The sequence below is a fragment of the Passer domesticus genome, chromosome 14 (genome assembly GCF_036417665.1).
Source record: "Passer domesticus isolate bPasDom1 chromosome 14, bPasDom1.hap1, whole genome shotgun sequence".
In the NCBI taxonomy this organism is placed as follows: Eukaryota; Metazoa; Chordata; class Aves; order Passeriformes; family Passeridae; genus Passer; species Passer domesticus.
Genome location: NC_087487.1, coordinates 18407106 through 18434223, shown reverse-complemented (window position 1 = coordinate 18434223; position 27118 = coordinate 18407106). Strand labels below are relative to the sequence as shown.

The window sequence follows — 27118 nt, the reverse complement described above, 5'->3', positions numbered from 1 at the left end:
GCTGTGCTAGGCTGGGGCTGGGGTTTAAAATGGTCTCTCCTCATCCATGGGAGACCTTGCTGATGGTCCCAAAGTACAGCAGGATCCCGTGGCTCTGAGCCTGCTCTGCTCTCTGTCTCTGTCCCAGAACCTGGAGTCACTGCCATACACCAGCCAGGATTTGTCCCACTGGTGTATAGAGAAAAAATACCTTTTGGTTGCTGAAGTCTTTTTTTTCTTCTGTTTTGCAATTCTCTACCAGGAGCTACTGGATCCCAGTCCTGTAGCCACTTACACACTCAATTAGTCTCACACCTGAGCGAGCCTGCTGCGCTCAGTGAATTAATTGTATGAATAAGTACTTGGATTTTAGCTTATCATCCCTGTATCTACCTTGGTAAAGGTACAGAAGTGCCCACAGTGCAGATCTCAGAGTTATCATTATATCATTATATAAATATCACATCGTGTTCCAATGAAATGACTCCACAGTCGTTGGAGTCACTGCAATATGGGACTTAGAGGAAAGGGGAAAGAAAACCAACAAAAAAAAACAAGACAAGGAAATAAACAGGACCAAATACTGCTTGTAAATAAGTGTTCAAACAGGATGGGCTTACAGAAAAGGAGCTGTGTTTGGGGCAGGCACTGTACAGTTGAAACAAGATGCTTGAACTAATGATGGGAAATCATTAATCCCTTCCTACAAATGGTTTTCTTTTTCCTTCACTTCCCTTCAAAGTGAAAAACACAAACCCAGCAGACAAGTCGGATGCTTGGAGCACCCACCTGAGACATGAAAGAGCAAGGATAGAATCATATCTTGTAATGAGTGTTATTTATTCATATTAGGGAAATTAATTGCAACTGGAGCTGTATCAGCTCAGAAGAAGCCACAGTCTGCAGCTGGGGCTCTGATGTGAGGTGTGGGAGGCAGGAATCAATCCCCAGAGCACACAGGGTGCAGTTTGATCCCTGAACTCCACTTTCCTGTGCTGAGGGACATCAGCTGTGCTTGTGTGCTTCAGGTTTGTGTTCTTTATGGAGGTGCAGAACTGCATCCCTTGATGTTCAAGTTGTGCAGAAAACAAATCAGTGTTTCTGGAATGGAAATTGCTGGGGAACTCCAGCAGCTCCAGCAGCTTTGCTCCCTGCCCCAGAAGGCTCACACAGCCTTAGCAAGTGTCTATGTGAAATAAAGATAGATCATCCCTTCCCACAGATTCTCAGTAATAATTTAAGTCTTATAAAGAGTAAGATTTTGTTTGCTTGGCTCCCAGTGGTGTTAGAGAGGAGCTATCATCCCTGCTTACAGCCGGGGGGAAGTGAGGCAAAGCAATAAAGGAGCTGGGGTGAGGCACAAGTGGGATTGTGCACAGGGGGACATGGTGTGCTCTGCTCTCTGCAGGACATGAAACCTCTGCACCTGCATCCTCTAACACCCTGCAGATCTTTTGGAGACCTTGGAATTGTCTTCTGGGGGTTTATTTTGGCTTTTAACAACACAAATTTGTAAACTGATAATCAGCAGTGCAAATTAACTAAGAGCTGTCTTCTTTTTCTGCTGATAGCCTCACACTGACCAATGAGTATCCTCCTTCTCAAAATGAAGGTTAATAAATAAAACTATTGCCAAAATTAATGGATAGAGGCAGTTTTCCAGTGTGCATTTATAGCCAAATACTGTAGAAGGGAAGAGCTATGAAATTTCTAGGACAAAAGCACCAGGCTTAAGTGAGCTTTACATTTACCTGGCTAATCTTGGAAACAGATCCAGGGCTGAGAGGCAGCCTGTGTCAACTGGGATTAGTTTCCATGTTTGCAAATAAAAGAGTTTGTGAAGACAGCCCTGTTGCTGGGATTCCACTCTCCTCTCCTGCCTGGCAGTGAGATTTACACCACTCGTAGGAGGGTTGGTGGTGGAATTGAAACCAGCTCTGAGCACAGCCAGCTGTGCCTGGAAAGCCATCAGTAACTGTGTCCTTCCCAGTAGCCTGTTCTGAACAGGATGAGGATTTTCTTCATCCTTGCCACAGCTATGGTGAAAGGCTGCTGAGTGGAGGGTAGGGCTGCTGAAGAAATCCTTGTTTTCTTGCAGACTTTTTGCTGAGGAAACCTTGACCTCAGGTGTTTGCTTGAGCTCTGTTCAGTGCATGCAGCTCAAAGAGGTGTTGTACAGGTCCTGTTTCAAAAGCAAATCATGACAAACTGTTCCTGTAGGGCTTCTTCCCTCTCCCATCCTCCACATGCTCTTCAAAAGAGAAGGGATCAGGCACGATTGTCACATGAGGGGTCTCCCTGTGCCTTAATGCATTCCATAGGGAACCTCCTCTCCATGTCAGTGGCCAGAAGGTTTGGGGTCCTTCTGTGTTGCTGTTATTAGCACAGGAATTACCTGATATATTCACTCCATACCTTCATCCCTGAGCCTGGGCAGCCTCAGGACGTCCTGTCTCCAGTGCTATTTTATTTCCTCACATCTATTTAGTCCAGACAACAAAAGTAAATAAATAAATAAATACATATATAAATCAGAAAACAACACCAAGGAGAAAGCTTTCTTTAGATTATCTTGTATGTTATCTTATGGGAACATAACAAAGAAACAATATTTGATGACATGATTAAATCGACAGGATTTGCTTGGCAACACCACCTGCCATTAAGTGCACTGCAGGCAGGATGTGACCCTCTGCATCTAATTCCACTATAAATTCATTCCTTCCAGCAATCTAAAAGCACTAAGAAACAGGATATTAAAAGATTTCAGGCCTGATCCAATAAGATGTTAAACAAGTCCTCAACTTTAGGTATAAAAGTGGTCCCATTGTGTTCTTGCACCCTAAAGCTGGGTCGGGGGGGAAGATGCTGAACCTGGGTCTGGGAGGAACATGCTGAACCTGGGTTTGGGGAGAAGATGCTGAAGCTGGGTCTGGGGGAAGATGCTGAACCTGGGTTTGGGGGGAAGATGCTAAACCTGGGTCTGAGGGAAGATGCTGAACCTGGGTCTGAGGGAAGATGCTGAAGCTGGGTCTGGGGGCAGATGCTGAAGCTGGGTCTGGGGGCAGATGCTGAAGCTGGGGTGGCGGAGGCGGGCAGATGTTAAAGCCGGGTCGGGGGCAATTTGGGAGCAGGGGCTCCTTTGGAAGGCTCTGGCCGAGGTGCACACGGGGCTGTGGGGTGAGGCAGCCCCGTGTGCCCCGTGGGTAACTCCGTGTCCGTTCGCAGGCTGTGACAGCGAGCACTGGGGGCCCCACTGCAGCAACCGCTGCCAGTGCCAGAACGAAGCGCTCTGCAACCCCATCACCGGCGCCTGCGTGTGCGCCGACGGCTTCCGCGGCTGGCGCTGCGAGGAGCTCTGCGAGCCGGGCACCTACGGCAAGGGCTGCCACTTCCAGTGCCAGTGCCACCACGGGGCCACCTGCGACCACCAGACCGGCGAGTGCCACTGCGCGCCCGGCTACACCGGCGTGTTGTAAGTGCGGCAGGACTGCCTTGAACTTTGGGGCGGCCGCGTTTAACCGAGGAGTAATTGGATGAGTTTACACCCTGTTATACACCGGCCCTTGGAGAAATCAGGAAATGGGATTTCAGAGATGGAATAAAGGGAATGTCTGTTCTTGCTGCTGGTTATACCTGTGTCCCTGAAGGGAGCCGTCAAGAGAGCTGGAGAGGGACTTAGGACAAGGGTGTGTAGCGATAGAACAAAGGGTGATGGCTTTAAAGAGGGATAAATGGGATATTGGAAAGGAATTCTTCCCTGTGAGGGTGGGGAGGCCCTGACACAGAGTGCCCAGAGAAGCTGTGGCTGCCCCTGGATCCCTGAAAGTGTCCAAAGCCCGGTTGGATGAGGTTCGGAGCACCCTGGGATAGGGGAAGGTGTCCTGCCCACGGCAGGGAGTTGGATCTGGCTTCAATGTCTCTTCCAACCCAAACCACTCTGGAGTTCTATGATTCCATGCTATTAAAATAAAACATAGTGCTAAAATAAGCTTAAAAATAATTTATATGTTCCAACTTGTGCAACAACTCTACCTGTTCCTAATTTCAGAATGTGAACACAATCCAAATTACGGTGGAGTTTTGATAAGCACTTGGACTCTCTCCCCATTAGCAGTCCAGTGCAGCATCAAATGGGACTTTTCCATCCCCAATTTATTTGGCTTTCAATCTAACTGAGAAAACGTTGCTGTTAACTATATCAGCTTAGTATCTAGGGGGTAAATTTTAAGCACAGGGAGCAGGGATTTAGCGGTGTGACTCCTATTAACTTTAACGAGAATCATGTAGCTAAATCCCAATCCACCACACGGAAAGTTTACCAGTAGGATTCACAAAATCTGCATATTAATTTTAGGACAGCAAGCAATAGTTTCTTGTTTAAAATTGCCCACAGTGTAACATCACTTCTCATTAGAGATCTTTCAGTAGCCTCAGAAGTAATTATGTTTTTCAGAATTATTTAAGGGGAAAAGAGAATTTAGTCACTGAATTTGGTTGGAGATCTATTGTAGGTGAGTTAATACTTTTGCAGTCTATTATTATTTGTTGACCTGCATGAAGGGGAAGGTAAAAAATAAGGACAGAGTTAACCCTCATAAATAAGTGATAGGCCTTGTGAATATTTTATTTCGTACCTGATCTCCTCCTAGACTTGTGACCTTAGTTGTGGAAGCACTCACTGCTAAGGACTCTGCTTACTCTTGGGAGTGCTCCCCTTGACATCAGTGTGTCAGCTCTCAGCAGGGCCAGCCCCTGATGTTGTAGGAACATCCTCATCAGAGGACAGTCAGCTGGGGGACAGCACCCTGTAGTTTCAGAACCTCGATGCTGAAAGCTCTGATGTGGAGATGTAGGAGACACTGGGTTTTGCAGGGATTCCCCCCACATTGCCCCCCATGAGTACTGAGAGAGACTCAATGAGCTAAAATAGCCTTTAAATGATGTTGAGTCCTTGCCAGTCCATTATACACTGCAAATGTTAGCATTCAGCAGTGACTGGAGAAATTTCAAGCATTTTAATCCCATCCTTTTATTCTGTTTGCAGCTTCTTTTATTGCTATGTCATATAATTCACATTGAAGGCTTCATCCTGCAACTCATATTTTCCTGAGCTATTTTGATAGTTATGGGTTGTCCTGTTGAGATGGGTGGGATTTGGTACATGGATCCAGGGCTGGAACCATGGCACACAAACACCCCAGCAGAAATAAAAGAATTCTCGGCTAATTGGCAGTGCCAGCTGAGCCTTACTGAGGTTTCATCATTTGCATGATGGCTCCCATGATGACCTGTGTTGTGTGCTTTCCTCATTTGCTGTTCCCTGTGAGTTGTGTGAGCTGATCTCTGTGTTTCCTGCTGTTCTCTCTCCCCAAAGCTGCGAGGAGCTGTGTCCCCCCGGCAGCCACGGGGCGCAGTGCGAGCTGCGCTGCCCCTGCCAGAACGGGGGAGTTTGTCACCACATCACTGGGGAGTGCTCCTGTCCTGCTGGATGGATGGTGGGTACTGCTGCTCCTCGCTCAGGGCCTGGGTGTTCATTGTTCACTGTCTCAGCTGATGTGTGCCAGCCAGGCTCTAACTGTTCCCAAACTGGAGCCACATTTGCTGGGTGTGCACAGCGCCTGCACAGACAGACCACCACTTTGGGACCTGCCACCTTCCCTGGAAGTGTTCCAGAAATGTGTGGGGGTGGCAGCTGGGGACAGGGGTTAGTGGTGGGCTTGGCAGTGCAGGGGGGAATGGTTGGACCTGATCATCTTGGGGGCTTTTCCAGCCTCTGTGGTTCTGTGATTCTCTGACTGGTACGTGCCCTCACAGAGTGTAAAAACAACAGCATGCCACAAGACAAGAGAGTTATCTGTGAGTTCCAGTTCCTTGGAGTATTCCCTGCAGCCTTAGTGCCCTCACACAGAACAGAAAGCTCAAAGCCCAGCTCAGCACTGTCAGAGGCACAAAGTGCCCTGTTCCCCTTCAGGGAGAGGGGGAAGCCAGGGGGAATCGAGGCTCAGGCAGGCAGCAGAGCTGAGCCCAGGGCACAGCTCGGTGTCGTGTCCTTGCCCAGGCACCACTGCCATTGATTGCCAGAGATTTGCTTGTGTCAGGACTTGCACTGCAGAGAGACAGCTGCCCTAACCTTTAATCCTTTGTGTCAGGAAAGCAATGCCAAGCATTTTCAAAGTCCTCAACTTTATCAATAATGTAATAATGAACTCTCTTGGGGCATGCCAAGTCTCACAGGCCTTCATCCCATTTAGCTGTACTAAACTTCCTGGCATTTTTCCTGTATCTGACAATTAGTCTCTTGGCAAAGTTACTGGATTTTAAAGCTTGCAAGTACTGTGAACTTTTTATTTTTACATGGAAAGCCCTGCAGTCACACAACTGTGACTTCTAAAGGGGACCGTCTCCCTGTTCAAACGTACAAAAGCTGAGAGAGGTTTGTGTTCCTTTCCATTTATACATCAACTGCTTTGACTTCAGAAGTGCCAGCTCTGAGATGCTGCTGTACATCAGCAACAGTAGGAGAACATTGCTGTCCTTAATTTTTGGAGGAAAATATCTCTAACTAGAGAGCTGGAATCTCTCTAACACCACCCATCATGGCATGGGTGGTGATGAGGTTATTCCATTTCAAATGACAAAGGCAAAACTTGTCAGAAGTATGAATATGGCCCCTTGCCCTCACCTGGCAATCAGTGGTGGCAAAGAAAAGATTCTTTCCTTGAGTGCTGGAGCATTAGGAAAGTAATTCACATATTTCTGAGGGCCTATCAGTCCATTCTGGCACTCCCTCCTAAGAAGTAATCAATAAAGTGATTCACATAAAAATATTACTTTTTTCAACTCTCCTCCTGCATGCCAAGATTTCTCAGGATCTAGGGTGTTTTGCTGTATTCTTCCTTACTTGTATTTTATCAGGAGTTTTCTCTTTCAAAATTAAAACATCACAAAACAAATAAGAATATCAGAATAGAAGAGGAATTTTTAGATGTCTTTTAGGATGCAGCACAGACCCTAAAAAGAACCAGAGCACTGCACAGCAGCTGTGGTTGTATTCTGGCCCAGTCCTGTCCAATTCCTTACAGCCTGGAGTTCTTTTATGCATTTTTAGGAGCCCAGAGAGACTTTTCTGAAAACTGTGTTGTTGGCTGCTCTGTCCCTGGAGGAACCCTAGAGTTAACAATTGATGTTTGAAACAAGCATAACTGAAAATTGAAGAGAAAGATCAAGTATTCTGCAGAAAGAAACTGAAATTATAAGTAAAAGCACTCAGCTTGTAAATGTTGAGATTTTAAGTATAAAGAGTCTCTCCAGGGTTTTAATGAAAAGCTGGTAATTCAATGTACAGAGAGGGATAACAAGTGTCTTTTCACGCTATATTTTTAACTCTTGGTGGTTGGAATGGTTTGGGAAGTGAGACATGAGGGGGCTGTAAAGGAGCAGGCGAGATGGGATTGCTAGACAGCATTCATTTTATTTCACACCACGGATTTCTGTGACACCAGGAATTTTACTTGCTGATTTTGAGGCTTGAGACTGCACATATATATTGAATATACCATCACTTTGGAAGGAGAGAATTCTCCCTAGATTTATACAAGTGCAAATCCACTTGGACTTTATTGCTGCTGGATGAGCTGCAACTTTTATCCTTTCCTAGGTTGGCTTATTAACAGGAGCTCAGCTCCCTTGGGGTTTGGTGGGATGGAGAAGGGGAGGCAGTGACTTTAAAAGGAGGAAGTTCTGGGGTTCTGAGGTTCTTCCTTGGATCTGCCATCTTCAAAGCCTGGTTCTTTCATGACTTGTAATTTCTTTCCTCCCACCAGTGCTGAATCTCTCAGCACCAGGAGTTCTTTGGATGGTGTCCTGTGGGACTTTACTGCCCCATGGGTTCTTCACCAGGAGGATGTTGGCCAACAGCCTCTATTGTTGAACAGTCAACAGAACATGGCTTCCAGCATCCACAATGTTGGGCTTTTTCCACTTCTGTGCCTTGGTGGCTGTGGAGTTTAGTGGGTGGCTGCTTTAGGGCCTCATTAACAATTTACAGGTTTAATTCTATACATCTTTCTCATTTGCAATATTAAATTCTCCAAGCGCTCTCAGGAAGTGGGGAGAGAAGTTAATTTAGCATTTACAATGCTTCTCAGAAGCCCTTTTGAAGGACTAGATCTCTGTGCTCAGGAAAGCAGTAATATTTCCTGTGATGTGACAGAATGTTTGTCACTGGCAATGTCCCCTGTTTGGCCCCAAACCCCCTTCCCAAGGCACCGTGGTGCTGTGGCAATACAGCACATTCTGCTCATCACTTCTCTCCTATTGATTCTGGCCATTGTGAAGCATCATTTGTATTTTTGTCTATTTTTCTTTCTGTTGTAGATTTTAAACGTGGGGGTGTTTGAGAAAATGGAGGAGGAAAAAAAAATCTTTTCTGTCCTACAAAATACAGCAAACAATGTCAAAAGCAGAAGCTGATGAGATCAGGGCCTTGAAAAAGGTGCTGATGGGGTGAACTTTGCTGATTAGATGTATAAGCAGCAGGAAATGTTGGTCTGACATTTGATCCTCTAGAGAGGGATGTTTTGAATTCCCTTAGTACATATTAATGCAAAAAGTACAGCTAAAGATTCTCTTGGCTCCAGGGGGATGCATCCCAGAGTATTGCTTTCTCATCATTTGTTGATAGAAATCCTGTTCCTTTTGAGACATGAAGGGAGAAAGTATTTATTATCAAGATAAATGGACACTTAGGTTTTCAGATATATAGTGTTGTGTATTACTCAAGTCCAGAGACACCAGTTTTTAACTCTGTAATCTGAAAGTTCTTGAACTGAGGCCAACCTGTCTGTTTTACAGCCAAGGAGCCACATAGCCCTGCTTGGGAAAGGCTCAAAGTGTCTGTTTTATGGTGACATTGAAGAGCAGCCTCTTCACTTTGTGGCTGTTGATACAGCTAAACTTCCCAAGCCCTGAGGAGTGAAAGCAGCCATTATATTCCTGGTTTATATTTTGAATAATTTGTATCTCATACATGATTTGTTCAAAACCCAGAGGCCCCAGGGCTTGGTTAGGGAAACAGGGAAATTAAACCCAAATAATCCTGTGGCCAGACACTGTTTCTGTCTCACACTGGGCACTGTGGTGGCACTGGCAGCAGCACCACTTGCTGCAGATGCCAAACATTTTCCATTATAGGACCACAACTTCAGATCCCAGCACTGCCAGACTTGTTTTGGCTGAAGTTCCTCAGTTGGATGCCAGCCTCAGGCTTTATATTTGCTCACAGGGAGAAAAACATTCATACAACTTCTAAGAAAGTCTGGGGAAATCCTTGTAAGGCCTTGGTACTTGGCAGGGACATTATGGGATACCTGGGGGAAGCCACCTGAGTCTGGCAGGTGTCTTTCTCCAAAGACATGACCCCACACAAGGGGGAGCATTCCCTGCCCCGGGGCTGAGCAGCTGGAGCAGGGATTACCTGGGAGCTGCTTTACTTGTGAGCAGTGCCAGGGGCACAGCAGGGACAGCCTGGCTTTGCTTCACTCCCAGGGCTGGTTAAGCAGGGACAGGAAGGAGGAAACATCTCAGAGATGAGCATTTGGGTCTGGGTGGAGGAGAAGATTAACAGGGAGGCTGCATCTGGGATTTGGAATAGACTGGAATAAAGAGGTAGGAAAGCAGAGGACTGGGATAAAATAGGATGTGGAATTGAGGCAGGTCAAGGATTGAGATGTGGCTTCAGGGTTGGGGATAAGGAGTTGGGTGGGTGCTGGATGCTGCATCCTGTCACTGTTTAGGGATTAGGTAGATATTCCACTGCAAAATTCCTGTGGCTTTCCCAAAGCTCTGGCAGATCCATTCTGTGCTGCTTTGAGAGATAGATGTGTGGCTGGAGAGAGCAGAGGGAGCAGACTGAAGGGTGTGAAAGGCAGTAGAGGAGCCTCCAACCTCCAGTTGAGCTGGATGAATGAGACTGGCTGAACAGGAGAGATCATCACAGACCATCAAATCCAGCACAGCTACAGCCTCCCAGTGCAAACCTTCCAACAATCCCTTCCTTCCCAAACCTTCTCTGTGCAGCAGGTGGCCAACAGCTTTTCAGACTCCCCATTTCACAAAAACCCCAGGAGCACCCAAGCAGCTTTGCAGACTCCTCTGGTTGCCTTCAACTTCTCCCACATCTTCGTGTGGCTGTTCAGGGGGCAGTGCAAACCAGCTGCAGTTTGTGGGGGAGATCCAAGGAAGAGAATTACCCATGAGTGTGCAGTGGTGAGAAAAATCCCTTCTGGAGTCAGGCCAGGCAGGCATTTACTGTGGTAGCAGAGTTTTCAGACTGTCTTTAGCACATCTTATGCAGATAAAATATTGCTGCTACACTTACATCTAGTTTTAGCAAGAAGGACAATAAAATTCCAAGCTGCATAGAGAAATTTATTGCATTATGAATGTTGACTGAAATATTGCTCTTTCTACAACCTTACCAGGGGCTGGTGTGTGCACAGCCTTGTCCTCCTGGAACCTTTGGAATTAACTGCAGCCAGGACTGTCCATGCCACAACGGAGGGCACTGTGACCCCGTGACAGGAAAATGCCTGTGTACAGCTGGCTATATAGGAGACAGGTAAAAATCAACCCCCACAGCCTTTCATTTTAACCATGGACTGTCAATATTTATGTCCCTTCTAGGACAATCTTCCTCCCTGAAAAATGGTGTTATGTTTCTATTGCTCCAATTAGGTTCATCCTTCTGAAGCACTTCAAGCAATATAAATGTGGCAATGTTATTACTTTTTATTGGCAATGCTCTCCATTTACAGGGGTTTTTAATATAACTTTTAAAATTTAATGGATTAAATTTAATTTAGATATTTACAGTGATAAATTTAATAGAGAGCATTACATGTTTACAAGATATGTAAATGAACTATCTTTATACAAATTAATATCCTCAAGAGTAAGCAATGCTGCAGTTTAATGTCTCCTTCATTCTTCTGTGCTGCTGTAGCACTGATCCATCTCAGCCACCAGCAAAAGGTGATAAATCCTCAAAATTTATAAACGAGAGCCTTCACCCATGAATCGATCAGAGCAGATGATAATATTGTTTTACCAAGGTGTCAGGGATTCAGCAAAATGACTACACAGCAAAGTCAATGAGGGATTGCAGCACGTGCTGGCTTAGCCTGCAGCTAATCCTGGCTCACAAAGGTTGGGAAGTGCAGTTAAAGCAGCTCTCAGGAGCACTTTGCATGGGCCCTGTGGCACCAGGGTTTGCAGAGATGCACAGCTCACCAGTGGATGTTGTGCTAAAGCACTTTCTCCTCTCTATTCCCTTTTTTATTAGCTCTATACTGACATATGCTACAGTTATATTTTTATGCAACAAAGCTCATTGGAATTTCTCATCTCTGCCCTCACTGAATAATCAGCAGGTCGTTGGAGCACAAACATCCAGCCCTCAGCCCTTGGGAGGGTCAGGAGGCTGCTCCTTCCCATTACACATGGAGCTTCCCTGTTTCCATTTTATGGACAGTTCTAATTGGAGGGGGCTCTGGAGTTTATGTCAGGATTTGCATGGGGTTGAATATAGAGGAAATACTAATTATTTCCAAGAAATTTAGAGGAGAAGACATCAGTGTGCCTCTCTTCCCCCTTCTCCATCTGGAGACTGTTTCCAGAAATGTGGTGCCACATAATTCCTGTTTCTCTTTCTCTCTTTGTGGAGACTTTCCCACTGCAGGAGGCAGCTGTGCAGCCTGGGCCTTTATAGTGGGGACACACTTGAATCCTGAGCTGCTCCCAGTGCTGGGGGAGGCTGACAGAGCCTCTCTTGCTCTCCTCATTTGGTTGTTGCCCACCCTGATGGATTCCTGGCTGTAGATGGATCCATCCAATCAAGTGTTGGAGCTGTTGGGAGCTCCCAGCCAGCAGCCTGCATCCCGTTGGGGATCAGGAAAGGAGATGGGAAGAGGATTTGACTGCTGATTGCCCTTGGAGAGGGCAACTCAGGGAAGGCATGGCAGGAGCTCCCAGGGGTTTTCCTTGAGCAAAGGGAGTGTGGACTCAGGAGGTCTGTACTTGAACAGAAGTGAGAGAGACTCAGACTGCAAAGAAAGATGTAACTTGGGAAAGGAGACAGTAAAAAAATAAGGCAGAATCATTTGGGAGAAGTAGAAAAGAAGTGAGGGAAGGTAACATTCTGGACCTGCATCCAAGCAAAACCCTTGGGAATGGCTTACCTTCCCCATCCCAGAGCAGGGAAGTAAAAGACACTGAGAAGAGAGGCAGGAGAGCAGAAATGCAGGTGTGTGAAAGGATGAATGAGAACAAGATTGGAAAGGTAAACAGGCAGTTAGGAAAGCTCTGCTGCAGCAGGGTAAAACTGGATTAGCCTAGAAATTCCCACCTTTCCAACGGGTTCCTGGAAAGTTAGAACATGCTCATCTGTAGCCTTTAATCCCCCTTCCATAAAGGAGGGGAAACCTCAGGTCTGTTGTAACCAGCTGCAGTTCTGCAGCTCGCTTGGGCTGGGCAGCCCTGGTTGGTACTGGTTGTACTGGTTGGTTCACAGCTGCCTCACCTGCCTGGGGACCCACTGATTTCAGTGAGGGACGAGGTCTTTAAAGAGTCTGAGTGGCTTTTCTTGGTTTTGTGTTCGCACACAGGGACAATGGGACAGACCAGGCAGCTCCAGCTTAGCTCAGAGTCTGTTTTACCCTCTGCATCTCCTGCAGCTGTTGCACTGTCACAGCAAAAAGGAGAGCAGGAGAATCTGCTGCACAACAAAACACTGCCTGCTTTAACGTTTTACAAGGCATTGAAAAAAATCTTAATAATGACAGATGCTGTGAATAACAGCAATAAAGACATAAATACATTTTACCTACTATCATCTTAAAATTGTCAATAACTACTATATAATGCTACAGTTCATCATCATGTGCAGAAGATAATAACACACAGTTAGATAAATATCTGTGGAGATGAAATGGTCATAAAGGTCTGTGTGAGTGTAATTGCCACACTTTTGTTCCCTACCTGTTTTCCAAGAGTGGCACTGCACTAAATCTCTAGGAAATTGGCAGCACTGTTAATAACTGCAGGATGCTTTGTGTTCACTGAAATGACTGGATCTGTCATGGAAATGTGTGTTTTACAAACTGGAAAGGAATAATAGCAGAGGCACAGTTAGAAACTGAGAATGGAGTGTTTCAGAATTGAGTGGCTCACAGGAAAAGTGAACATGCTGGTTTTGCTTTGTTTTCCATATTACCCTTAAATCGAAAGATTGAATCTTAACAGAATAAATCTCACATTTATTAGAACTGTATGGGCAGATTTACTCTCCTGTTGTTGTGTTTGTACACGTATCTCTTATCTCCAGGTTAGTGCATTTTGGATGGCTTTTCATATTTGTCTGTGCTACATAAACGTGATCACTGTTTCAAAACAAAGAGGGCAATCTAAAAAACTTTGCAGCAGTGTTCCTTAAAATAACAAAATTGTGGGGAAAAGTGTAGGAGCATGTACTAAGTTCATCTGTTAAGCATGCTGTCTTCTGTTTAATATTTTGTGAAATTGCTTCCATTAATTCTACAGGTGACAGCCATATTATCCTATCCCAACCCAAATAATTATGGTACATATTAAAGTTCAGTGGATATTATAATACGAAGCTCCCCAGATAGGCAGAAAGCAATGTAAATTAAACAAGAAACATAACTAGGGCTTAGCAGCTCATTTTGTAATTTAATTGAACAATGTATCTGGTTGTTAATGGTGCTATGGACACATTAGATTGATATGTTGCAAAGGAAAGATGTTTAAGTAGAAAGCTAATTCCTGCTGTGATTATTCTCATGTTCCAGAGGAGTCATTATTAGTATTCTTTGTATAAAATTCATTAGCGGTAGCTGCTTGATCTCCAAATAAATAAGTTGGTTAAATTGTTAGTAGAAAAAGGCTAATTATGTAAATGGATTAGGTCGTCAATATTTCATTTCCAGATGCTTTTCTCCCTGCTAGGTAATGCTTCATCTTCTATAAATATAGAATGATACAGTGCACTATTGACTAAGAATTCACCCCGTGGAGCTCAGAGCTCTCCTGCTCACTCGGGGTCTGTGCAGCAGTGGGGACATGAGGAGCTTCATTGTTCCTCCTTGCATTTCATTTGCTGCGAGTGTTTCAGCCCCACTGTTCCCATTCTTTGCTGGCTCTTTCCTTTGCAGCTGAACCCCCTGAGAGCAGCAGGGCTCTCTCTCTCTCTGGTGCCTCTCCAGACTCTTTCCCTCTTTGTCCCAAGCTCCTCTCACTTTGGGTCTCACATGAACTCCTCAACTCGGATTTGCAACCAGCAGCTGTGTCGGTGCCTGCTGGAATTAAATCAACCAGCCAGGCCCTTTGCTGTGTTCATTTATTTTTAGTAAAACGTGATAATCTGAAGCTGCAAAAGTAATGCCCTTCTTATATACTGCCTGTGTTCATTGCAGTTTTGCCTGGCTTGCATCACACATTAATCTTTTATTACTGATCATTATATTAACTCTCACCTGCCAGCTGTGAAATGACCTGCAGAAAGACATTTAACAATTGCCTCCATCCACTGAGTTTACAGTATACACTTTAATCAATGCTCAGGCTTAAATTAATGCTGATAGGCAATTTCCAATGCCTGGCATCCATGTGATAAGGGAATTGGGCTTTTCTGGGCTTCTTTTTCTGTTTTTATTAACTGAAAAGGCCTATCTGTATTTCACGGTGGATCATGTAAACTGTGGTACTGACTCATTGCAGAATTCTGAAACCACTGAATTATGTCAAGCACACAATCAGTTGCTTTCTTCAGGACCTTAGCTGAGCTTTTCCAAGTAGGAAATAATCTGAACTCTTAAATTGGTTGTGTAGGACAAGGAAACAGACTTTTTGGCAGATCTCAGAATGTATCCAAGTAAGGAGATATTTTTAACAGTGCATGGAAGGTGCAATTTAAAACAATCTGTGTAAAGTGTTTGTAGGTTCCAATTTTATGTGCATCAAATATTTAAAATGTTGGCAATTTTTAAGAAGATTCTCCATTAAGGAGCATGAAAGTAATTTTTATGGAGATTTTCTACTACTGAGCTACCCTGGAGTAGAAGAAGAAAAGCAAATTTAAGCTTTTAGTTACTCACAACACACACAAAACACAAAGGGGTTTCTTGTCTCCTTGTTGGTATAAAACTCATGCAATGTCAACAAAGAGGGCAAGTAAACTAAAATGTTGGTGGAGAACATTTTGCTCAATATTGTTAAAGACACTTTCCCTTTTAACCGTCCTCATCACTGAGAGGGCCATGTGCTTTCAAGGGAGGTGCACAGTCCTCCTGTGATAAAGAGAAGTAAAACAGGTGAGGGGTTTTATAATAAATATTTTATTGCCTATCAGTTCCTTACAATTGGTGAACACAATTGTCAAGGTCCAGGAAAGAAGAATGCATTTTGTGAATGAAGGTAATATGAGCTATTGCAAATTGAGCAGGCTATAATTGGGCATGGATGAATGCAGTTTCTCTCAGCAGCAATCTGCATGCCCAGGACATCCCATCACTCCCGTGATACCGTTCAGTGTTACTTCAACAAACGAGCAGGGATTGCTCTGGTTGGTACTTGATTCATTAACCAAGAGGTTCCTGTGTAAAAGCAATGTCCTGCAGAGGTTGTGGCTGTAATGGTCCCATGTCCCATGCCATGGCAGGTGCCAGGAGGAGTGTCCCATCGGCACCTACGGCTTCCAGTGCGCGCAGACCTGCGCCTGCCAGAACGGGGCCAAGTGCTACCACGTCAACGGCGCCTGCATCTGTGACCCTGGCTTCAAAGGCATCCACTGCCAGGAAAGAATGTGTCCTGAAGGGTTCTATGGCCTCAAGTGCAACAAGAGATGCCCCTGCAATGTTACCAACACCCTCAGGTATGTGTATCATGTAATATTCTAGTGCAGGGACTGGGACAATAAAAACATTGGGAAAAAATCCAGCTAACTACACCTACTGTCCTTTTCTCTGTAGTTTTAAGGACAAACACAGAGAGTTTCTCTGGTTTGCAACATTTTGATTTAAATTACCTCAGATTTGGAACCGTAATCCTTAGTCCAGCCAGATCCTAAGCATGTGTCTATTTACAGTTCTGGTAACACCTGAAACAGCCTGGCATACAGCTTTATCCTGTAAAACCTCATAAGAACCACCAGATGATGCTAATATGTGTGGATAATAACCCACTGAATTTACTCAAATCCATCACTTTCCCTCTTTTTTATGACATGGGTTTGCTTGTTAGATCTATAGACAGCAAGGGGACTTTCAACATGAAACCTAATTTGCTTCAGCTGATGTCTCATGGCAAATTACCTTGTTGGAAACACTTGGGGCTGGTGTATAAATAGACTGAAATCAATATCCCTGAGTCAGTCTGTGGAACTGTAATATGGTTGACATTGTCAAAATAGACTCCTCACGTGAGCCTGTTTTTGCTCTTCATTCTCTTTGTATATGAGGAAAATATTCAGGAAGATAAATATCAGGGAATTATGCCTACAATGGAATAAGCCTCACTTAAAAGGTCAGAGTTTGATGTTTTATTCCCTTTTTTGCTTTTTTAAAGATCTGATTCTTGAGGTTCTCTTTACTCTGAGACAGAGCCACAAACAGACTCGAGCACTTTGAATTTGCTTTTCCATTGTAAGCTTGAATAAGTTTTCCAAATCTTGAAAAGAAGGAAGAATTTAAGACTTTTCCCTATTATCCTCTTTGTTACCTTAAGTAGAATAGCTCCTTGCCTTGTTTACTGACTGCTGAAATTGCTGTTCAGAGGTTCCTCACTCCCTGTCTTGCAATAAAGGGAGCCTGGACAGCCAAACCCCCTGGGCTGAGCTGTCTGATGTTCTGGAGCCACATTTCCTCACCTGCACAGTGCTGAGCCCCTCAGCTCCCACTGGATCCCCTCCTTTCCCTGCCCATTCCTGTTCAGCAGGCAGAGCCAATTTAGGGTTGTGTCGGCTTCAGGGGGAGGTGGAGATAATTGATGCCCAGGCAAAAATGCCCTTGATAGACATTCTTCAATTTGGAACCAGACAGGTGGGGACCTGACTGTCCTGCTGATGCTGGCAGACCCACCTTGCCATCTTGCTGCTGCTAAAATATAAACACATTCAATTATGTATGCAAGAAATGGCACCTCATTTGTGTGCACACACAGACACACACACACAAACACTTCAGGCAAATCTGTCTGTGCACTTGAGATAGACCCTATTTGTCTCAGTCCTGGAAATAAACAGGTGATTTTCCTTGTAAATTCAGCTGTGAGTGGCGAGGCTTTGCTTAACTGAAAGTCAGAGCTCACAATGGATTATTTAAAAACTTGTAATTGTGGTGATACAATCCTGTGCAGCAAGAGAGCTCCAGCACAATTGGGTTTGACAGCCAGGATCCAAAGGGTTTGAGGCTCCCAGGGAGCTCTGTACAAGAGGCTCCCATCGCTTCTGATTATGTTGTGTATCATGAAATCACTGCAAAAATGCCATCCCTGAGGCAAGAACTGCACATTGTACACAAAAGGTTAGTGCCGTGTTGTACTGAGGATGGGGGATGCCTCAGGAATTACTGCAGAGGAATAAATTCCTACATGTCACATCACTGCAGCACCTGTGGTAAATCCAAGCTGAATTGCTCCTTGGTGTGAACTGGTCTTCAGGTGTACAGGAGGGTGAGAATATGCTCATGGTCAGCAGCTGACACTTGTGTCTTCACCCCTCCTGAGCCTGCAGAAACATGTTTGTTTCCATAAAGGTAGAAATAGAGAGGAAGCACTGCAGGCCACAGGCAAGGCTGAGTTTGGCTGCAGTTTCTCAGCTACGTGCTCAATTCATTAAGGCTTCTAGGTGGGGTAAGACTGTGGGTTGGAGGGTGAAAGAATTCACCCTGTGTTACTCAGAACTACCTGGGAGGTGCTCTGTGAGTTTGCCAGAGGATCTTTCCTGAAAGAACAGACTCTCTCCTTCCAGCTGTGAGAAAATAAGAGGTCTCAGAAAGGTTTGAGAGAGCCCAGAAAGGGGGAGGATTGAATCCTCTCCCAGCTCTTTTCTGGGCATGTGGTCATTCCTACACACTCTGCCTGTGCCTGCTTGCTGCCTGATGGGAACATTTCATTCCTTCCCTCCCAACACTGCTCCGTCAGCGTCCCTTGCAGCATCCTCTGCTGAGATGGAATCTCTGGTTCCTTAATAAATGAGTCTGGTCTCTCTGGTGATAAAATCTCCCTTTTTCCTACATCTTATCACTGCTGTTATGGAACAAAGAGATACCAGCAAGCTGTAGGTCAGTAAATGTTCTTTCATTCATCCATGGGATTTCAGCTCTCCACTTTTCTACCAGCTCTGCAGAGTGCTGTCAATTGCTGAGCCAAGGAGCGTCAGAGCTGGTGGAAAATGACCTTTTCCAAAGGCACTCCAAATTCGGAGCAAATCTTTGTGCTGATTGTTTAACCAGTCCCATACAGTGCACTTCCCTTCCCACCTGCCTCTTCCCATTCCTCCCTGAGTGTTTGTTCGTATTGAAACTGGGCTCTTCCAAAGTGACTCATTTACCCACAGCCATCTATTTTCCCCAGGAGCAGTTTAAGCTCTTGGTTTTTCTTTGTGATCCCCAAGTGTGGAGGGTAGTTATTAAACACCTGTAGAAGGTGAAGGAAACTCCTGTCCCTGGATTTGTCTCATTTCATCTGGTTATTGGAGAGTTGACTGGAATGGAGAGTTCTGAGGGCTTTGAGGAGTAGCTGAGAAGGAACAGTAGGAAATACACAATCAGCTTTTCCATTTTCATAGATCTATCTATTTTAATGTCTGAAGAGATGAGAGTGATCATCTAGTCTAACCTCCAGCATGGTAATGACTGAAGGACACCATCCAATAATTTCTGCATCAAAGCACACTGAAAGGCACTTTGTACAGGACTTTGAGCAACCCCACAATTAGGTGATTTAGAATGTGGTGGTGACTTGGACTGTCCTTCCACAGGAAAGGATACACCTGGAAAAAACTCCCCTCTGCAAAAAGTCCATGTTGAGACAGCCTACAATAGCTGGAAGGGAAAAATCCTGGCTTGTTCTTCTGTCAGGCAGGGAGGGAAATGAACAGCTGGAGTAGTCCTGGGCACCCACCCTTCCTGAGCACTGTGTGGAGCCAGCCTGGGGAGCCATGTGCCCTTGGTAATGCCTTTGCCAGGTCAGAGATGTGAGAAGGAAGGAAGCCACTGGGACACAGGTAAATGGAATGGGCAGAACTCCAGAGGCTCCAGTTACTGCCTCAGCACCAGCAAGCTGGGGAGGACCAAACCCCACGGAGCTTCCAGGGAGCTCTGCCTTGATCTGAGTCAACAATGTGCTGGACAAGGCTGGCTCTGAAGATGTGCTGGACTGAAGGAGCAGCCCTGCAGCCTCACTGTGGCCACTGCTTTAAAGCAAGAAGCATTTTAGTACGGGAGACTGGATGTAGTGTGGACACCATAAACCAGAAAATACTGTAAAATAAGGATTAGGCTGCTGATAATGAAAGTGAGAGGACTGGTGCTACCGTATAAACAAAAAATCAGAAAATTCACTGGGAAGGTGTTGCTTTGGCTGAAAGATGTGTGGAGAACAAATTCAGAATTTGGAACAGACTGTGATGTCTAAAACACTTCCAACTTGCCTTGAGAAATTTACCTGGTTTCCTCAGATTTCCTCAAAATTAGATGCTTAAAAATTTAAAGGTCAAAAATGCCCTTATGCTTTTCAGTTCAGCTAATAAAAATTTTTTTAATAAATCTTTTATTGCTTTAAATGTGGCTCAAAATCCAGGGCTTGCACAGTAGCTTTCAAAGTGCAGCAGGAGCCCTGGAACCCTTTCCTTGTCAGCCCTGATGTGTTTATGGACAGCTCTGATCCACCTCTGCTTGGCCTGGAGCCACAGGAACACTTGGCTGCCTGCGTTCACTCCTGGTTTCTACTCTGCTTCTTCCTGCAATGCGGGAGAGTTGAAGAAATAAAAGTTGTTAAGATTCAATGCAAACTACGAAGGATAACACTGCCAAGCTCTTTGAAGAGTGAGGTTCCCTCGCTGCTCCCAGCAAGGGTTGGAAAACAGATGTTGGTGGGTTTGCCTTTGGGATCCTTTTGGAACCCTCCCATTCTCTCACCCATCCTTCTGCAGAGGAATTGTTCATTAATTTCAGTTTTTTGGAGGCTGGAGAAATGCCTCACATGCACTGTGACCCTGCTGGCAAAATGTTACATGGACACATGGCCTGGGAAAGTGCACTCAAAACAGGAGGGGAGGGATTATAAAGATATTTATAAAAATTCCTAGCTTTATTTCCTATTCAAGTTTTTTTCTGCCTCAAACATTTCAGCTTCAGTCCAAATAGCATTTAATTCACTGGGCAGTCTGGATACATGGATGTTTGGATGGATGATAGATGAATTTCCTGGCTCTGTTCTATATCTAGGTTCATAATTCGACCAGAATATGGCTGTACAAAATGCCAGCAGAAGAGAAACCTTCCTAACAAACACACACATACACTATTCCTGCATCATGAGCTGAAATATATTTAATATGTAACTCTGCTCACTTTAATTAGGGGAATAGTTCGTACAAACCAGAGAGAAAAAATAATTAATAGAAAAACTTTTTACAATTTAGTGATATCAGCTGCAGATCTTGAAAGGGTTTCCAAAGGGAGAAAGGCATCATTTTAGAAATGGGGAAATGAAGGTAGAAGAGTCAGGTGGCCAAGATTCCCTGGCAGGATTGGGAAGAGAACAGCTGCCTTGTGCAGTTTGGGAAAGCATCTCAATCTCAGCCCTCCTGAAGTTAACACTGCATCAGGCACCTGCATTGTCAAACAAGTGCTTTGGAGTTAGGAGAAAAACAAAACCCTGATCTGCTCAAGCTGATAGCAAAATTATCCTTCTTTCAATGGGACGATGATGTGGATGGAGGGACCCAAACATCTGCATCGGATTTTTCTGGCTCACAGTCCCATTAAATGTGGTAAAGTTTTGGTGGGTCAGAATATGCCCTCAAACTTCTACTGGCCTTTATTTTGGAGTCCAAGTTCCCTGTCTCCAGTAGATTCTTCTGGAAAGCCTGCTTGATTCTTGTTTTAGTGCACATCAGGATGAGTTTTAGCCCTTAATACATAGCTTGTATCCCATGCAAAAAGCTCCCCATGCTGATGAGGGAACCAACCTCGGAGTAAAAATTCTGAGTGAGTGTAGAATTTTCTGCTGAATTGTCATGGTCTGATTCAAACTGCCCTGGTCTTATATTACCTTTGAAATATTTAATTTACCCACCAGGTGCAGTTTTCATGGAAGCACATGATACATGTAGTAGTAGTAGTAGTGGAAAGAGAGCAACACAAAATTCATTTCAAAATCCTTTTTAATGTTGAGCTTTCTGCTCCTATTTGGTAATGATTAATAGACACAGGGGGAAACATGAGCTTTTGTTATTTTCATCTGAATGTTAAGAGGTGCTTTGTGAAAACCATAATTTCAGGGACTGCTTTGTCATGGATGGTAGTTTGTTATGCTGATGGATTGTTTTAATTAGTCAGTAAAACACTATTTATGATGAAACATTTGACACTTAGAAAATTTGATCCTTTTTAGTTGCAACATTATATGACCAACCTCTTCTAACAGAAATTGCCTGAAACATAGTTGGAAATTACATTTTATGAGGTTACCTTGAAAATTAACATATGCAATATTAATTTTATAGGTGTAAAGAAACCCATTCAGTCATAAACTGTAACAATAAATAATCATAAAGGAAAAAAATAATTGTTTCTGGGATGCAAAAAAACAGGAGACAGGCCCAGAGAGAGATCCCACCTTGTAGAACTCTATTCTTCTTGTTCTGAGAGTATAGAAAACAGGATTTCTGGCAATATTTTTTCTCATTTCTCTCACTGAGGACTGAACAGTGCCATTACTGTGCAGTGCTGAGGTGCAGAAGCCACAGAGCGTGCTGAGCTCTCAGGTGAAGCCTCACACACCTAGCTGGCCTCAGACAACATCCCCAGGAACCTCCATCCCTCCAAACCAGGAGTTAACCCATCCCCAGCCTTCCTTCTCCTCCCCTCCCAGCCCCAGCCTCCTGCTGTGGGAAGGTGGTGCCCGTAGGAAACCTCGGGGAGGAAAAATGCCAGTAAAGATGAACAGTTTCATGCAGGAGGAACAGAGGGGTGCGTGTTCCACCTCGGGATGCAGAGGGACTGGGCATGGTCTGCTCTTTGGGGCTCGATTCTCCTTCCTCCTTTCTCTCCATGTGCTCTCACAACAGTGTGGAACTGACTGAACAGAAATGAAAGCCAGAGGATTCATGTTGTTCATTATGCAGCAAAAAGAAACTTATTTCCCTGCACAGCTGTGACTTAGTCCCAGGGCTCCTGTTAACTCCTGTCCCGAGTAAATCCCAAGGCTCCAGGTGCTGATCAGTTCTGGTCACTATGGCTGAATACTCCCTGCCAAACTCTTCTTCCAAGGAGAGATTTCCCTTCCAAAGCACTTTCCTTTCTAGCTGTGCCTGCTGGAAAGTTCTGCTGAGGTGGCACTGACTTTTAAAACACAAATGACAGTGGGATGGGATGGGATGGGATGGGATGGGATGGGATGGGATGGGATGGGATGGGATGGGATGGGATGGGATGGGATGGGATGGGATGGGATGGGATGAGAATAGAATAGAATAGAATAGAATAGAATAGAATAGAATAGAATAGAATAGAATAGAATAGAATAGAATAGAATAGAATAGAATAGAAAGGCCCTTGAACTCAGGTTTATCTTCACAGCTCTCTTGATTACATTCCTTCACCCACTGGAACTTCTCCTATCCCTGAACTTCTTTAGCTGGCTGCATTACAGCCAAATAGTGCAACACATACCTGTCCTACAGCTTGTAATGATTAATGATGTGGTTGATGCCAGTAATCGAAGTCACACTGATTTGAGAATGGAAGAGCATAAACTTCAAGGTGTACACTACCCAGCGCTGTGGCAGTTCCCAAATGTTTGGAAATGCTGGGCTGTTTAACACCAGATTCTCTATTCATGTCCCGAATTCTACAGCTGCTCATATCCACCACCCTAAAGAGTTTCCAAGCTTGTCCTGCTCATAGTGTGACACGTGAAATGTTCTGGGCTGTGCTTTTCCTTCCTGCCCACATCTCATTAACATCTGTCTCTTCATTAGCTGCCATCCTCTGTCTGGGGAGTGCAGCTGCAAGGCTGGCTGGGCTGGGCTCTACTGCAACGAGACGTGTCCCGTGGGCTACTACGGCGAGGGCTGCCAGGTGCCCTGTCCCTGCCACAACGGGGCCGACTGTGACAGCATCACTGGCAGCTGCATCTGCGCCCCAGGCTTCATGGTGAGTGGGGCTGGGCGTGGGGAGGCCTTGCATAAAGTGGCTGCAAAAAATAAAAGAGGGGTTTCATCTGATTTGAAATAATATTTGCATCGAGGCAGCCAAGCATGTGTAATTTTCACCCATTCTGTGTTAGCCCACACTGCTGTCCTCTGGGCAGTGTCAATCTGTGGCTGCTGGTTGTTTAGTTAACATATCTCTTCTACTTTATTACTGTTATAAAGGTAAAGATAAAGATATGCTTTCCCATAGTATATTCTAAGTCAAGACATAACAAAAAAGATGTCAGATTATTGTCTGCCTGGAAGAGCAGAGAAAGAATTCTCATGGCCATTCAGTATGTTCCTTGTCAGTCACACTGTGATTTTAATAGATGAAGATATTTTAAAATGTTACAAATGATAGAGCAATTTATGTCTTTTCTGAGCCTGTGTGGCAGGTGTCTTTTACCGAGCATCAGAAAGAGCTTCAGACATTCTGAGGTAAACAAGCATTGCATTTTATAGTTGAGATATAAAATGGCTGAAGAAACCAGCCAAGATGAAAGAAACCAGCCAAGATGAAAACATCAAAACTTCAGAGTTAACAATTGCCAGGCTGCAGCAGAAAGTATTGGGATATGGATCCAGGAGTCCAGTCCTGCTAAGGCTGGGCAGAATGGAATTCTTGCCAGGAGTTCCCTGGTTATCTGTATGTGAAGCTCCTCCTCTTCAGGAGCACACCACAGAGGAGAAATGCAGGCTGTATTTAAGAAACAATACTTCCTAAAGGAAAAAAAATACTTTAAAGAGAGAATTCCATCAAACTTCACAAAAAGTTGGCTTCCTCTGTCCTTCATTCTACATGATCTGTCCCCACAGGCCTGTCTATGTTTTCTGTACTATTATAACAATTATAAGTTATAATTACTAAGTTCACTAGAAATCAAGGGACAGGCTGCACAGCTGGGATGGATCCGTAGTGGGAAGGTCCTGTATGAGATTAGTGGGATGCCAAAGACTTTTTTGCCTCTCTTCATTCTAATTCCACACCTGAGCTTGTGATCTCCAACTGGCATCAGCAGAGCTGTGCAATTTCCAGGAGTTGTCTCAGTGCCAGGTGTTAACAGATTTATTTAGGTGTGAGGGGCTGGACTCAAAAGCATCTGTGCAAGATAATGGTACTTAGAGATGGGGGCAGGGTACTTAGAGATGGGGGCAGGGTACTTAGAGGGGGTGGTAGGGGAAGGTCTCAGGTTTGATTCCCAACTCCACAAACAGAAAAGAATTTATCTTCTCTATACAGTAGTTGATACACAAATGGAGGAAGGAAGAAGGCAGCAGCATGTTAGTAACAGCTACAAAATAAAAAGATGCCAAGATCCTCCTCCTTATTAGGAATGCTGTCCAAATTTGCAGCACAAAAGCATTCAGGGACCCTTTACTGTACACATTTTTAAAAAGCATACCTTGTCCAATATACATTGCCCCAAGGCAGCATTAGTGGAGGCAGAAAGCCTGGGAAGTTCCTATTGCATTGCTTCAAAATAATATTTAATCTCATAATAAAGAGCTTTCTTGCATTGACATTTAAACAGCTTGGTTATTGAGGATAGCTCTATAATCACTGAAGCATATTTAGGCATTAGTATCATTGCTCTCACATAATATACTATAATCTCTGGCAATTAGTCCATGAGGGGAAGTAAAGCCTTGAAATTGCTAATTTATTGCCTCTGAAGCATATTTGTCATTCGTGTGCATGCCAGATGAGCTGCAATGGTTCTTTCAAGTGCTGCAGAACACAGGCTGTGCAGAAAAGTTGCTGGGAACCTTCCCCTCCCACCCCAGGGTGTTATCCTGCCAGGATGCTCCGGGCAGGGAGGAGTGAGCTAGAAAAGGTTGTGGGGCCAGAACCAGGCGGGAAGTGCCTTATCCCAATGACACACCCCAAGCCAGGCTTTCCCTTCAGATATTCCTGCCTGGCTCTTGCTGAGGCAGCAGGGGAGCTTTGCCTGGGGGTTGAGCTCTGCCCTTGAATTGGGCGAGGCGGTCCCGAGCTCAGGATGTGTCCTCTGGCAGAGCTGGGCACAGCTAATTATTCACAAAAGCCAGAAATGAATCCCTCTTGCTTTTTCAAGTATGAGGCTTGGCTGAGGCAGCCACACGGGCAGGAATTTTGCCACATAATTGGAAAGAATAAAACCAGGAGCAGCGTCTTACATTTTAGAGCAATGTTTGATCTACACATGACGCTACGGCAGAGCAGTCTGAGGGGCTGCTCAGGGAGGGGGAAAGGAAGGGAAGATGGAGGGAGAGAGGATATAACTGCTGAATTCATCTGCAAAGGCAGAGGGGTTGGACCCACAGGAATTTGGGATTACTGGCTGCCTGGAATATGCAGTGCCCAAGGAAGGACAGTGTTTTCCTGACAAAGCACTCCTCCTGCCCACTCCTCCAGCACAGATGGTGGGTTTTTAACTCACCCTGCCTGTGTCAGGGCAGCTGGGCTGGGTTTCAGGATGAATCATCTGCTCTCGTAGCCAAAACAGGGACATTTTGTTGGGATGCAGAACAAGCCATTAAAAACACAAAGCATCTGGTCACCTTTATTAAATGTATTAAGTGAAAAGGCAGCCATCCCATAGGCTGCCATGTACGTGAGGAGAACACTTAATTGTTGAAAATCTAAGAAGATGCAAGTTGTAAAATAAAAATGTATATGGTAGCTTAAAGAAAATACATTATTTATTAGCTGTGACATTTCCAAAAATTAAAATGCCCAAGCTAAATAGTGGTGAGCTTGCAGTTTAGGATAGAGTTTCAAAACATATTCTGTCTTATTTTTTCTGCAAATGTTTTGGGTCGGACTCAAGAGCAGATTTGCATCTGTCTGTCTCCAAACCCAAATGACAGTGTTGTAAAGCTGTTATTGGGTATCAGGGTATTTGTGTGGGGTGCTGCTGGGATCCCCTGGGGATGGCTCTGTTTTACCTCTGTGGGTTCTGAACCACCTTGCTGACCTGGGTGTGGATTTGGCTGAGGCATCCACAGCCCAAACCAGGCAGTTCTTGGAGGCAGCACACGAGGCAATGAAAACAGGATAATGGTAGAGGAGACACAATAAAATCCTCCCCAAAATCACAGACCTACTCCCCATTGCTCCACAGGCCTGTTGGGAATGCTTTGTTTCCTGCATCCCACTTGTAAAGGAGGATAAAGGCTGTGTCAGTTTAACTCAGATGATTGCAGGGAATCATCATTACAAGCACACCAAGAGGGCACTTCCCTCCAACTGGGACTTTTAACATATTTGAGGGTTTCCTCTTAGCACTGAAGTGATGAATTGCCAAAATGCTCCTCTGAAGAATGGTTCTGTAAAGCTGTTCTGCTGCCATCTCGTTTGTGACCAGAAGGAACCTGGCAAACACACACAGGGAGTGCACAGATCAGCCCTAAAAAGCACCAGTGGAGAGTCTTGAATGGTAGAAATTGGATCCTCGCTCCCATGTGGAAATGGCTGCTGCTTGCAATAAATTATCTGGATGCAATTATGGGGATGGTGAGAGGGGTTATACTAACTTGTACCTCCCCCTCCTTCCAAATTCTCCTCCAACGTGTTCTCCTATAAGTCCACTGAACTCAGGTGTGCAGGAGGGACACAAAAGAAAGCAGGACTTGCCATGTCCTCTCTCTCTTCTTTTGTTT

General features: G+C 44.7%; 1 protein-coding gene across 7 annotated transcripts in view; it reads left to right on the top strand.

Moving 5' to 3' along the window:
- The window catches only part of MEGF11 (multiple EGF like domains 11), a 267348-nt gene that overhangs the window by 171314 nt on the left and 68916 nt on the right, over nucleotides 1–27118 (top strand). For all 7 annotated transcript variants that reach the window (XR_010347592.1, XM_064388956.1, XM_064388959.1 and 4 more), the window contains 5 exons: nucleotides 3208–3454; nucleotides 5357–5477; nucleotides 10464–10600; nucleotides 15716–15928; nucleotides 23261–23435. Coding sequence is in view for 6 of the 7 variants with exons in the window: in XM_064388956.1 (XP_064245026.1) it covers nucleotides 3208–3454; nucleotides 5357–5477; nucleotides 10464–10600; nucleotides 15716–15928; nucleotides 23261–23435 (893 nt within the window). In the remaining variant the exon portion in view is untranslated. The remainder of the gene's footprint in view (nucleotides 1–3207; nucleotides 3455–5356; nucleotides 5478–10463; nucleotides 10601–15715; nucleotides 15929–23260; nucleotides 23436–27118) is intronic.